The 12,648-nt window shown below is 37.3% G+C and overlaps 2 protein-coding genes across 2 annotated transcripts in view; one reads left to right on the top strand and one right to left on the bottom strand.

Moving 5' to 3' along the window:
* Positions 1-122: 122 nt before the first annotated feature.
* On the top strand, positions 123-10,063 carry LOC134744200 (protein YIPF6). The gene is made up of 6 exons (XM_063677922.1): positions 123-267; positions 1,995-2,114; positions 2,489-2,567; positions 6,801-6,975; positions 7,449-7,606; positions 9,815-10,063. Exons 1-6 carry the CDS (start codon positions 241-243, stop codon positions 9,931-9,933), a joined length of 678 nt encoding a protein of 225 aa, XP_063533992.1. The 5' UTR covers positions 123-240; the 3' UTR covers positions 9,934-10,063.
* A 644-nt stretch (positions 10,064-10,707) lies between these two features.
* The window catches only part of LOC134743551 (uncharacterized), a 28,539-nt gene continuing 26,598 nt past the window's right edge, over positions 10,708-12,648 (bottom strand). Inside the window, exon 12 of the mRNA XM_063677056.1 lies at positions 10,708-12,146. Within this exon, the coding sequence (XP_063533126.1) occupies positions 11,856-12,146 (291 nt within the window). The 3' untranslated portion in view covers positions 10,708-11,855. The remainder of the gene's footprint in view (positions 12,147-12,648) is intronic.

Raw genomic sequence — 12,648 nt, 5'->3', positions numbered from 1 at the left:
AGTTTTTCCGGCCAAAATGGATGGCACTCAGATAAAGACATTGTTTTAAATGTTACGAACGGAATCCTTTCTGTTTATTGAACTTTTTTAAAGCTGTTTCAAACAGTTTTACTAGAAAGAAATGTCATGTCAATTGTCAATATGAAGAGGAATGAATAGTTTGATGTGTTGGAATTCCAATATTTTTATTTATTTCAGGTTTATAGCATTGTATATAATACGTGACTCTTAAATACGAATATGACATCGTTTGACACAAAATTCGATGTAAGTACTTTGAATATTTTACTACAAGCTTATTGCTGGTTTATTTTCCTGAAAGGACTTTTCAGTATGTTCTGTAGCTCTAAGGATACAAACCTATGTTTTCAGATGTAAAACGTGCGAATCCGATTAGAAATTCAGAGGCCTTCCAGTTAAAAACTATTTGGATAGTTCTGATTATCAAATGCCTTTTTTGTCATGTTATAATTACTTACTTTTATTAATATGAAATAAATGAGTCATAAATGTTATTGCTGCACTAATTTCTTTTGTATCGCATGAAATTGCAATTTGTTTCGTTATTTAAGAATGTTGATTTAGTTAACTGCTTTAAAGAATAAAATTGCCCTTTGAATTCAAGGCACCTTAATTAAATTGCAATTAATACTTTTATTTATTCTGTAGTTGCAAGCAAACTGACCAGTCTTTTGTGCCAGTAGATAAAATATGTGTATGAAATATAATATCATTATATTTTATTACTAGATAGATACCATGAAAAACAAAATTGTTTTTTTCCCTCTATCACTTGAATATGCAAGAGCGATATAGTGGCAGTTAACTAAGTTTGGATTTTCGTTTTTTGTGGTGGCCCTCTGTTAAATTTAATTAAATTTGAAATTTGGTTAGTTTATTGTCATTCCAACAACTAAAAGTGATATATATTGACAGTAGACAGGGGGGTTGATAATAAACATTGATTATGCATACCAAAGAAAATTTTAAATAGAGGCATATTGTCAAAGTAAATTTACTGCCATCTTTCGACACAGGATTAAAACTTTTAGAATGCCATTTGGCTTTGATCCTTGTTCTTTCACTGATATGTGTTAAATTTGTTAAATATCAAAAGGTGTCACCATCTACACAAGTATATGCCAAAGGTATGGTGCCATTGCTCAAAAAGATCATGATACGCTTCTATCTATTCTAAATTATCTTTGTCCATACCAAAGACTATGTAACTCCGTATTAGATGGACACAGTCTAAGGAAAAAATGTGCCTTGAAAATCAAGAAAATTTGATTCTCGAACAGATGGCGCCACTACGTTTTACCACCTTTGGCCTACTCTCGAATAGATGACGTTGACAGTTTCATTTGTTATTTAACAATTTTAACGCATATCAGTGAAATAACATGGGTCAACATCATATAAAAATAATTAATGCAAATAAAAAAAATTATTTAAATAATAAATTTTATAGGACATTCTCACACAGATTGACGTAGTCCCACGGTAAGCCGAAGCTTAGGAGGCTTGTGTTATGGGTACTCAGACAACGATATATGATATATATAATATATAAATACTTAAATACATAGAAAAGCCCATGACTCAGGAACAAATATCTGTGCTCATCACACAAATAAATGCACTTACCGGGATTCAAACCCAGGACCATCGGCTTCACAGGCAGGGTCACTACCCACTAGGCCATACCGGTGGTCGATCGGTCGGCCGGTTTATCCATATATAAATATGTTTTTTGATATTTTTATTTTTAGTTTTAATTGTGTGTCGATAGATGGCAGTGAATTTACTGTGGCTACAAAATTTACTATGCCAGTACCGCTCTATCCTATTATATCCTCTTTGGTCCATATAATTATTATTAACACTATGCTGGACACTACGCCAGAAAGAACAATGGGATTACGCCTATAGGCACCTAGTCTAGTGTCCAGAAAGGTGTTAAATATCATAAATCATTGTGCCTAACATTTCAGATGTATCCAGCGGGAGATGTGGGAGTGGTGGAGGGAGAAATGAATGTTCCGACACGGGGAGTGCCCTCTGGGGACAGCATGGAATTCAACACCCTAGATGAGCCCATTAAAGAAACATTTGTAAGTTTCATATACTTTCCTTTTTAGGGTTCCGTACCCAAAGGGTAAAAACGGGACCCTATTACTAAGACTCCGCTGTCCGTCTGTCTGTCACCAGGCTGTATCTCATGAACCGTGATAGCTACACAGTTGAAATTTTCACAGATGATGTATTTCTGTTGCAGCTATAACAACAAATACTAAAAACAGAATAATATACATATTTAAATGGGGCTCCCATACAACAAACGTGATTTTTTTGCTGTTTTTTTCCGTAATGGTACGGAACCCTTCGTGCGCGAGTCCGACTCGCACTTGGCCGGTTTTTTCTACATTTATGTCAAAAATATACTTTTTATTTCTGTTTAATTTTATTTCAATGTTATTTATTTCAGCTCCGTGACCTTAGAGCTGTTGGTAACAAATTCTACCATGTCCTTATCCCCAGAGAAAAGACCAGTTTGTTAAAAGAATGTAAGTATTGTATTCTTTTATTTTATTTCTTTTTTAGCAGTCTGGGAGTCTTTATAATCAGAAGTTTGTCTTCCTATTGTACAGCACTGGTGCAGAGGGCCTTCAGGAGCACCCATAGCAACACTTTAGCTCAAGGGACATTAGAAATAATATTTGCTGCATTGGGTACGGCCTTGGTGGCTCAGATGGTAGAGCACTGTACTAGTGATCCAGTGGTCGTGGGTTCAGGTCCCACCCAAGACAGTGAATTTTTATTTCTAAGCTTTAATAGCATCGTTCGCAGACGTTTCTGCTTGATACAAAATTTATTTAGTACAGTCGAAGCAAAAATATCGATCCAGACAAATGGCTCAAAAATATGTGAACACGACTTTATTGTCTAAGGTATAAGAGCGTACACATATTTTTGAAACTTTGGGAATGTATATATATTTGTGCCCTTGACTGTACATGTAATATTGTCCCTACACTTATATTGACCGAGATATGGCCCGTGATTACCTTTTGTATTGTTTTCGAGCTCACTCCCGATATTTCGACGCAGTTAGGCGTTTTCTAAGATCATCATTCGCTTGCCCTTGTCCCATTCACTTGGGGTCGGCGCAGCATGTCTTTTTCTTCCATACATCTCTGTCACCCGTCATCTCATCATTCACTTGCGTTAGTTCCATATCATCTTTCACACAGTCCATCCACCTTTTCCTCGGTTTTCCTCTCGTACTTCCCTCCACATTCATTCTTAATACCTTTCTCGTCACATGACTTTCATCCCTCCACATCACATGCCCGTACCATGCTAGGCGATTTTCCCTTACTTTTTCTGTTATGGGTACAACTTTCAGGCTTCCTCTTATATACTCATTCCTTATCCTATCCATTCTCGTCACGCCACACATCCACCTTAACATTCTCATCTCCGCTACATGCAATCTCTTTTCATCCGTCACCTTTAGGGCCCAACACTCTGATCCATACATGACGACAGGTCTTATGATCGTTTTATAAATTTTACCCTTCAACCGAAGGGGCATACGGGCGTCACAAATGGTTCCCGTAACCTGTCGCCATTTCATCCATCCTGTGCTAATCCGGTTTTTCACGTCACGGTCAATATCGCCATCGCACTGTACGAGCGAACCAAGGTACTTGAAGTCGGAGCAGACCGGCAATGTAACGCTATCGAGTTCTATGGCAGCAAAACTGGAGAGACCGCCAAAATCGCAGAACATGTGTTCTGTTTTAGATCTGCTGATCTTTAGGCCAACATTCTCCAATTTTTGCCGCCATTTCTCAAGTCTGCTCTGCACCTCTAGTTCGTTTTCACCTACAAGCACAATGTCATCAGCAAACAGCATACACCAAGGTGCCTCCTCCTGTATGTCCGACGACAGAGCGTCCATAACTAGCAGGAAGAGGTAAGGGCTTAAAGCCGATCCCTGGTGCAAGCCTACTGTGACAATGAACCTGTCGGTGGTGCCAGCGGCTGACCGGACGCGTGTACAACATCGGTTGTACATTGACCGGATTAGCTCCACATACTTCCCAGGCACGCATTTCTCTTTCAGAGCCCACCACAAAACCTCTCGGGGTACTCGATCGTATGCTTTTTCGAGGTCAACAAACACCATATGCAGGTTCTTTTTGGCATGTCTGTATTTTTCGCACATTTGGCGAAGTGCAAAAATGGCGTCTGTTGTACCTCTCTCCGGCATAAACCCGAACTGGTTTTGTGTTATATCACTCATCTCTCAGGCGTCTCTCTATCACTTTTTCCCATATTTTCATGCTATGTGACATGAGCTTCATTCCTCTATAGTTGTTGCATTCCTGTACATCCCCTTTGTTTTTAAAAATGGGCACCAGCAAACTGTCACACCATTCGTCGCTAAAGTCGTAAGATAAATATTGAAAAACTGATTCTCACATATCCTGGTGTTTTTGGGTTCTTTCAACTCAGAATCACTAACATATTCAATCCTGATTATAAAAAAAGTCCCAAAAATTTGTATGACAATTGTACATTCCACTACGCCACGCTATGTGTGAAATGAAATGAAATGAAAAAAAATTCACACTAAAACATGACGTAATGGAATGGACATTTTGGGACATCTTTTTTTAATGGCAGGATGGAGAATGCTGTCGATTCTGAGTAGAATGAGCCCAAGAATGTCCAGATTTGAAAGAAAGTTTCCTCGAGGAGCTGGGCTGGCAGGACTAGCCCACCCCCCATGTCACGCAAAATTGGCGCAAGTCGTCGAGTTGCGGAAAATCGCCCGAACTACAATACAATACAAGAATCAGGTTTTCAATATTTATTTTAGAAAACATTACATCTTGTTCACGGGTAACTGAAGATAGCGGGTTGGTGTCATAATTGTGTAGACCGTGCTCGGTCTACCCTCATTCGTGCGCATCGGCTGCGTTCGCTTTCAACGTTACCACCGGTCGCATTCACACTCGTTGGTCTGGTCGCGTTTACAGTTCACACTTGTTGCTCTGTCCAAGCAAACTACACACAATGTCACTACGCGTGTTTGATTCGGATATCAATGGTTTTTTATACAAAATCACAGGATCAATATAACTGTCGTCAAGCTCACCATATTTCTATACCATTTAATCTATAGAATGATCTGATGCTTTTATTGATAATACTGGAGAAATAATATGTAGACATACACAAGGCCTGGACAAATGATGAGATGAAGATAATCAATAACTCCCTCGGCTCACTGGTCTCACTGAATGCTAATATACGTTAGTCAATCTACGTGAGACACATCATCCCCCTAATAACACCATAAGAAAGTTCAAAACTTGATATAAAAGCAATCATTCTAGCACTCACCCTTGATCTGTTCGCACACAACCACCTTCTCTCGCGTCGTCCGGGCGTCTACCCTCCTGTGCTCACCTTAAAAATCATAACAGCCTAGAAGCAATATTAAACTTGAACGTCTTAGCGCCATCTATCGCGATATTCGCGACAATAAGTCTAGTGACACTTAACCGTGAATCATTCAAAACTATTATGTAATATTGTGTTTACAAACATCATAAGACATTCTTTGTATGTGTTTTATCCTCATAATTGAGGGATATCCCTACTACTAAGTCACCATGGTGACTGTATAATGTAGACACTCTTCAACAACACTCTCCAAGCCTCGATTACAGATTATATAATATTTCTAACGAATTACGTGTCTCTGATTGAAAAAAGAAATACCTACCAGTTTAAATAAACACAATGATACAATGGAACGAACTTCCAGTACGCGCGTTAAGCACGCCTTAGAAATTGTTTTACAAATAAAAATATCAAATAAAGAAGTCGTTATTGAAGTTGTTTTAAATTAATTACACAGCATAGAATGAATTTATTCGCTTTTTGAAATGTTATCGCCATGGGCGTCGCCAAGGGGGCGGACAGGGCTAGAGAACAAAATTTCCAACTAAATGCATGCCCTCCCCCTCCCCTTGGCCATAGCCATAGGCCATATGAACTGCGCCCCTGAGCCTCCTTTCCCCAGCCCATCAGCTGGCGACGCCCTTGGTTATCTCGTTTATTTTCCTCGAAATCAACTGATAATAGCTTGAAAATACGAGTATTAGTTATTTGAACTTGCAAAAAGTAACTCAGTATCCGTCTATAACTTAAAGTTACAATAAAATATTCGTTAATGCGTTTTATTACGGCGAACATATTGTAAAAGGTTATTAATCGCCCAATGCACTTCGCAAAACTTTTTCGTAAATCTTAGCAAACTATTAGGACAAAGCTGGATTTACGATACAGTTTCACGAGGTGCAGTCCTTTTTGTGGTAAAATTACAGCGAGCGCGGCGGCGTCCCAATTGAATCCCGAGCGTAGTTAGGTATTCTAAAATAGAATCCTGAGCGTAGTGAGGGATTCAAGCGTTAACGCCCAAGGTGGAAATAATTTTACTTCCATGTAACACCATACTGCTCTTTATATAACCTATGAGGAAATTATTATGTTCCAAAATATTATAAATTTAGGCTAAAAAAGTTGTACTTATGCAAAAAAAAACGTGTCTTAGAACAGAAAATTGTCACTTTGATCCCTCCTTCAAAAAGCCCTTTCTCCAATGGGTGATGTGGTGTGAAAAATAATTTGGCTATAGCCACTTGAACTGAACGATGCAATTTTGTTTGCATAATCCACTCAGAAGACATCGAGTTATTTAAAGTAAAATAAATTTCCAGGGGACCTGTGGGGCCCGCTGCTGCTGTGCACGCTGATGGCCACGTTCCTGCAAGGCTCCGCCGAGCGCGCTGACGACTCCAACGACGGCGGACCCGAGTTTGCTGAGGTGTTTGTACTCGTTTGGATAGGCGCCGCCGTTGTAACCATCAACTCTAAACTTTTGGGTGGCAATATGTAAGTACACAATTGGATTTTTACTTCATTACCGTCTCATTGTCATAAAAAAAAGTCAAAACCAATAAGAACAATCAAATATGACGGTAAAATTGAAATTGTGTCCACAATTTTAAAACCAAAATAAAATGTCTTGTTTTATAACTACTTAATCAAATACCAAAATATTTATTTTACATGCTAATACCAAACTAAGTCACCTAATTTTTTTGGTCTGTGATTGGTCTGGTGGTAATTATATTGGTGTTTAAGATTTTTGACACTAATATGACTACATTCGTTTATTCATTTGTTAGCATAATTCTGTAGGTATTATTTTACTTATACATTTAGGACCCGTAGGACTTTAATTTGCAGAGAAAACTGCCTTTGCATTTAAGCTTACGTAGCCGGGAGGATGGTTTTCTCTACATTTGTCCATACGACCATAGCTTGGTGACTTTGTTAGATGTTTATCAATTGTTTTGTTCCAGCTCATTCTTCCAGTCAGTGTGCGTACTGGGCTACTGCCTATTCCCCGTGGCGCTCGCGCTGGTTATCTGCCGGATAATACTGTTCTCCACGCAGAACACCTTTTTGTTCTTCCTGCGCTTCGTCATATCCATGATTGGGTTTATGTGGGCGACTTTTGGTGAGTTATTGCACAGATCATATACACGGTGTTACTTGAGCCACTGAATACCTGAGACACCCCAACCGTATTTTTTTATTTTGAACTCATGTTTGTTATTATGGACTCAAAACTAACGTTTATACCTCATTTAGAATCGGTTATAAAAAGGGCGTACAAACAACTAGGTTTCATTTTACGGGTGGGAAAGCCATTTAAAAATAGTGTCACTTACAAAATCCTTTTTAACAGTTTTGTTCGCAGCCACCTAGAATTTGCCTGCGCAGTATGGAAACCCTATCATAATGTTCATATTGAAAGAGTGGAGCGAATACAAAAAAAGTTTGTTAGAACCCTCGATTTTAGAACTGGTCATACTCACCTTAACTATAACGAGTCGCTGATACATCATAAGCTCCAAACTCTTGCTAGTCGACGAGACTGTGTAGATTCTGTCCTACTTTTCAAAATTATGAACAATGTATTAGATGTCCCCTCACTACTACATCAAATACGTTTGAGAGTTCCTCGTAGACGTCAGCGCCACTGTCAGAAGAAAAAAATGTTTTCCATTCCCTATAGTAGAACATGCTATGCACGAAATGTATTTATAAGACGTGTTTGTAAACTTTTTAACGAAAATGAAAAACTTAATAATTTGGATTTGTTTAACTGTTCCATTAATTCATTAAAATGTGTTTTTCGGTAGTTAATTAATTATGTAAATTTTTCTTATGTATACTTATGTCACTTTCCGGAAATCATGTCATTACTTATTAATTCCTACATTACTTATTAACTTTATTACCTGTACCTACTCATGGGTCGATTCACGAGAATCGGCGAGGATTTTCTTTTAGATATAATTTACAGTTTCAGTACAAATCTTCCGCCGGCTCTCGTGAGTTTTACCTATACCTACCTTCAAACTATTACTACCTAGTACCTACCTACTTTATGTTTTTGTTGTTTTATAGACTGCAATTTATATACAATAATGAAACTCCAGGTCTTAATTTAAGAAATATTTGTAAACTTGTTTGTAAACGACTGTTTGTTTCTTAAATAAAATAAATTAAAAAAAATATTTATTCTTTAATCCGATAAATATTTATAAAAATATTAGTTGTTCAGTTTTCTTAACAATTTTATTCGACTGCTTCGTCGATACACAAGATGCTTCGTCGTTTTAGTGACGTCAAACAATTGCTAGTTACCATCGTTAACACTGTTAACAGACCATTGGCATATCTTACTGCAACGAGATAAGGTTTACCAATGGCCAGTTAAGGGTGTTGCTCAATGACAAATAACGTGTCAAATGCTAGTTATTAATATTGTTGCATTACAAAGCTGTAGAATGGGCATGTAAAAATAATAAAAAATAAATAAAAAACTGGCCAAGTGCGAGTCGGACTCGCGCACGAAGGGTTCCGTACCATTAAGGAAAAAAACAGCAAAAAATCACGTTTGTTGTATGGGAGCCCCATTTAAATATTTATATTATTCTGTTTTTAGTATTTGTTGTTATAGCGGCAACAGAAATACATCATCTGTGAAAATTTCAACTAGCTATCACGGTTCTTGAAATACAGCCTGGTGACAGACGGACAGACGGACAGCGGAGTCTTAGTAATAGGGTCCCGTTTTTACCCTTTGGGTACGGAACCCTAAAAATTACCCCCATTAAAACATAGCGCGATCGATTCTCCTATCGATTCTGAACACTGTTTTTAGGTTTTCAGTGGGTTATGAAACACCGTGTATATATGTATAGGTAATAATTTTTACCAGTTAGTGCCAGTGGCATATCCTGTTTGTGGTGTCAGCGGGCACTGATTATCTTTCGTATAATTCACCATTCTCTTATTCAAATCTAAAAAGACGATCTTAGGATTGATTATACGTAACTTTCCCGCTTTAAAATCTTTTTAAGTATGGGTCCTAACAGAAAGTGTACATAATCTTTCGTGTAGACAATTTTATGTAGATTATGTATCTAAAAGAACATTTTTGGCTACGGGACACCGTTTACGAGTTATTTACGTAAAACTATAAAAAGGGACCTTTAAAGAATATTGCAAACTCGAGTCTTAAATTCACTCCAGCCTGCGACCCTCACCCACCCTCGTAGCCAATATTTCACTTGCCCCCCTCTTTGCATAATATACTATTTTTATAAAATTTATTTGTAGAGGTGTTGTTTAAGTACTTTATGTGTATTTTCAGCGGCCACAAAATTCCTAGGCGACAGCCAACCAGAAGGCAAGAAGGCCCTGGCGGTGTACCCCATCTGCCTGTTCTACTTCATCCTGTCGTGGCTCGTCGTGTCACACAGCAACGTATAGGCGCACACTAAGATAAGTGAATTTGTGTATTTATTATTGTGATACAGACAATTTACTAGGTTAATTATGTGAATAATTGGTGTAAATTAAGTCATAGTTATTGACTGTTAATATAATGCTATCGGATCAATTCTAATCCGTCTTATTTACATTTATGTAACAATAATCCTGACAAGTATATGTTGTCGAGCCAACTATGTTGATATATCTAATGATTTTAGGTGCGTGAGGTACTCTGCTTCCCGATGCAATGTTTTTCAGTATTTAACATATCTGTAGATAGGTCGACGTATTTACTATGATAATATAAATAAAGCATTTTTTCTTTTGCACAAGGTAATTACTGAATGTATTGTGATATAATGCCGACAGATATAACATTATAACAGACTATAATAAATTGTATCCCTATAGTCCGCATTAACATTAACCTTCATGTAAGCCCCGGGAGCGGAGCGGGCCGTGCTGCTAGTCAAGTAATCGTCCTCAGTTACATGATGACTTCACTTGTCTTATTATACGTTCTGTGGAATGCCTTAAAGCCACTTTAGCATTTTGTGCAATTTAGTTTTAAATACCTAAGTAAATGTAATATGGATATTGGCACGATGACAATGACTAAGTCGGTTGTATATTGTTTTTGATGAAATGTAAACTATTTATTGAAAACCTACATTCCAATCCTACTGTAGTCGATGTATTTCCGAATTTACTTACTCTGCTGCCGAACGGCGGTTTTTGTACACCTATTAATTAAAAGGCTATTTTCCGTCAAAATTTAGTTTTTATTTAAATCCTGTAAAACATTAAAATGGTTCTAAAAATACATAGGTAAATGGAATTCGAGATTTTCAGTTCTTTGAATGAGGTTTGCCGAAGCCTGGTTCAGGTAGGTGCTATCTGCTAACTAGACTACTTTCGTCACAACATACAATAGGATGACACATAGTAGGTACATATAACACTATGTACACATTGTTGCTTGTATTGCATGCTCTATTAGGAACCCTTCAAGTGCGTAAATATTTGTTGATAAAATCAATTATATTGTATATCTTTGTCATTATATGTGAATTTCTTATTTTAGGACATTTACACATTACATGAATACCAGGCTCAATAAATACCTACTCTACCATATATCAACTTTATAGACAAAATAAATTTAGCCATAAATTTAAGGCTACAATTGTGCAGTGGGTAAATAGGTTAAACCATTTTATTGCAGCAATTTTTTTTTACTACAATGTTTTTCCTAAACCTATTTATCACTATCCTATCACATATAGAAATATTATGCGAAAATTACGACGAACTTGTAGTAAGACGCAATTAAGCACGGTATAGATATGGATTAGTTATATTTTTTTTTTCATATTATAATATATTTTATATTAAAAAGTTTGTGACACGTAAATAGTCATTATATTATTTAAAAAAAATTGACTGAACTTAACTGAACAACAATAATTATACTTAAATACTGGTAAACATTTTTTACATATTTGAATCATTAAATAAATCAATCTCTACATCTACACAACAAAGTTAAAATGCTTAGTGCAGAAACGGGCCAGTATTTAAAAATACAAATTTAACCTTTTGATCACCAATCGACAAATTAATTTTAAACATAAAATGTTCCATTTTAACAGCAACAATCTTAAACCAGTGACATTTTACTGCAACATTATGTTAACCGCTAAACTTTTGTCAAAATAAAAACTGATATTTGCAAAAGTATTTGTTGTAACAGTGGAACTAAACATATTGCACGACAAAGTTATTGGTGGTCAAAAGGTTACAGACTATTGTATAAAGTAACTTTCTAAAGCAAAAGCTGCCTGTCAGCTGTTAGTTTTCAAAGGGACAATAGTGTTTTGCCAGAGAACGTCAACTATGTATAACTAAACTGTCAATAATTAGCTAGAATCCGTGCCGCTGGAGTTTTTGTCCGGGCTGTGCGGCGGGGAAGGCTTGGGCGAGGTCTTGGGCGGGATCTGGTAGGTCATGTGCATGTGGAAGGAGTCTCGGGCCTTCCTGGCGTTCTTGTAGGTGAGCGAGTTGGCGCGCGGCTTGCGCCGGGAGAAGTGCCGCTCCACCCACTTCAGCATCGCCAGCACCGAGTCGGGCGACGACAGCCGCCGCTCCGCCGAGGTCTTGGTGATGTGCGAGGACGCGATGCGGAATGTGGCTGCCATACCTTTGAGGGCCTGGAATTCATATTGTGGTTAGGCATTTATAATTCATAATTCTTTATTGCAACCATGGTACAGTATAGATGTAAATTAAGATATACAATGTCTCACATGGACCCTATAACGGCACAGCATATCAATAGCTCATACACTTACATCATACTCTTTCATAATAAATAGTAAATACAAGTTATTTTGCAAGCCTTAGGTGTATGAATAGGACCAAACCGAAACCGTTGCTCTATTTCGTTTGTTTTATAAACTGGAGCTATATAAACTAATTTCAGACCTAGATATACCTCATGGTATGTATGTGCAAAGTTTCTTTACAATCCAACACGTAGTTTTAAAATAAGAGCGGAACTACGTTTGTATGGGAAGGTGCAATTCGGCCGAGCTTGCCGGGGACTCTTAAGTATATTATCTTTGACAATAGAAGCCTTTTTCTGCCGAGTTAGTGGCTAAGTCAAAAAAATAATGCAAATTCGTTTAAGAGACGACTTAGTACTATCAAAGA

The sequence above is a fragment of the Cydia strobilella genome, chromosome 1 (genome assembly GCF_947568885.1).
Source record: "Cydia strobilella chromosome 1, ilCydStro3.1, whole genome shotgun sequence".
NCBI classification, from domain to species: Eukaryota; Metazoa; Arthropoda; class Insecta; order Lepidoptera; family Tortricidae; genus Cydia; species Cydia strobilella.
This window is presented reverse-complemented; position numbering and strand designations above follow the sequence as displayed.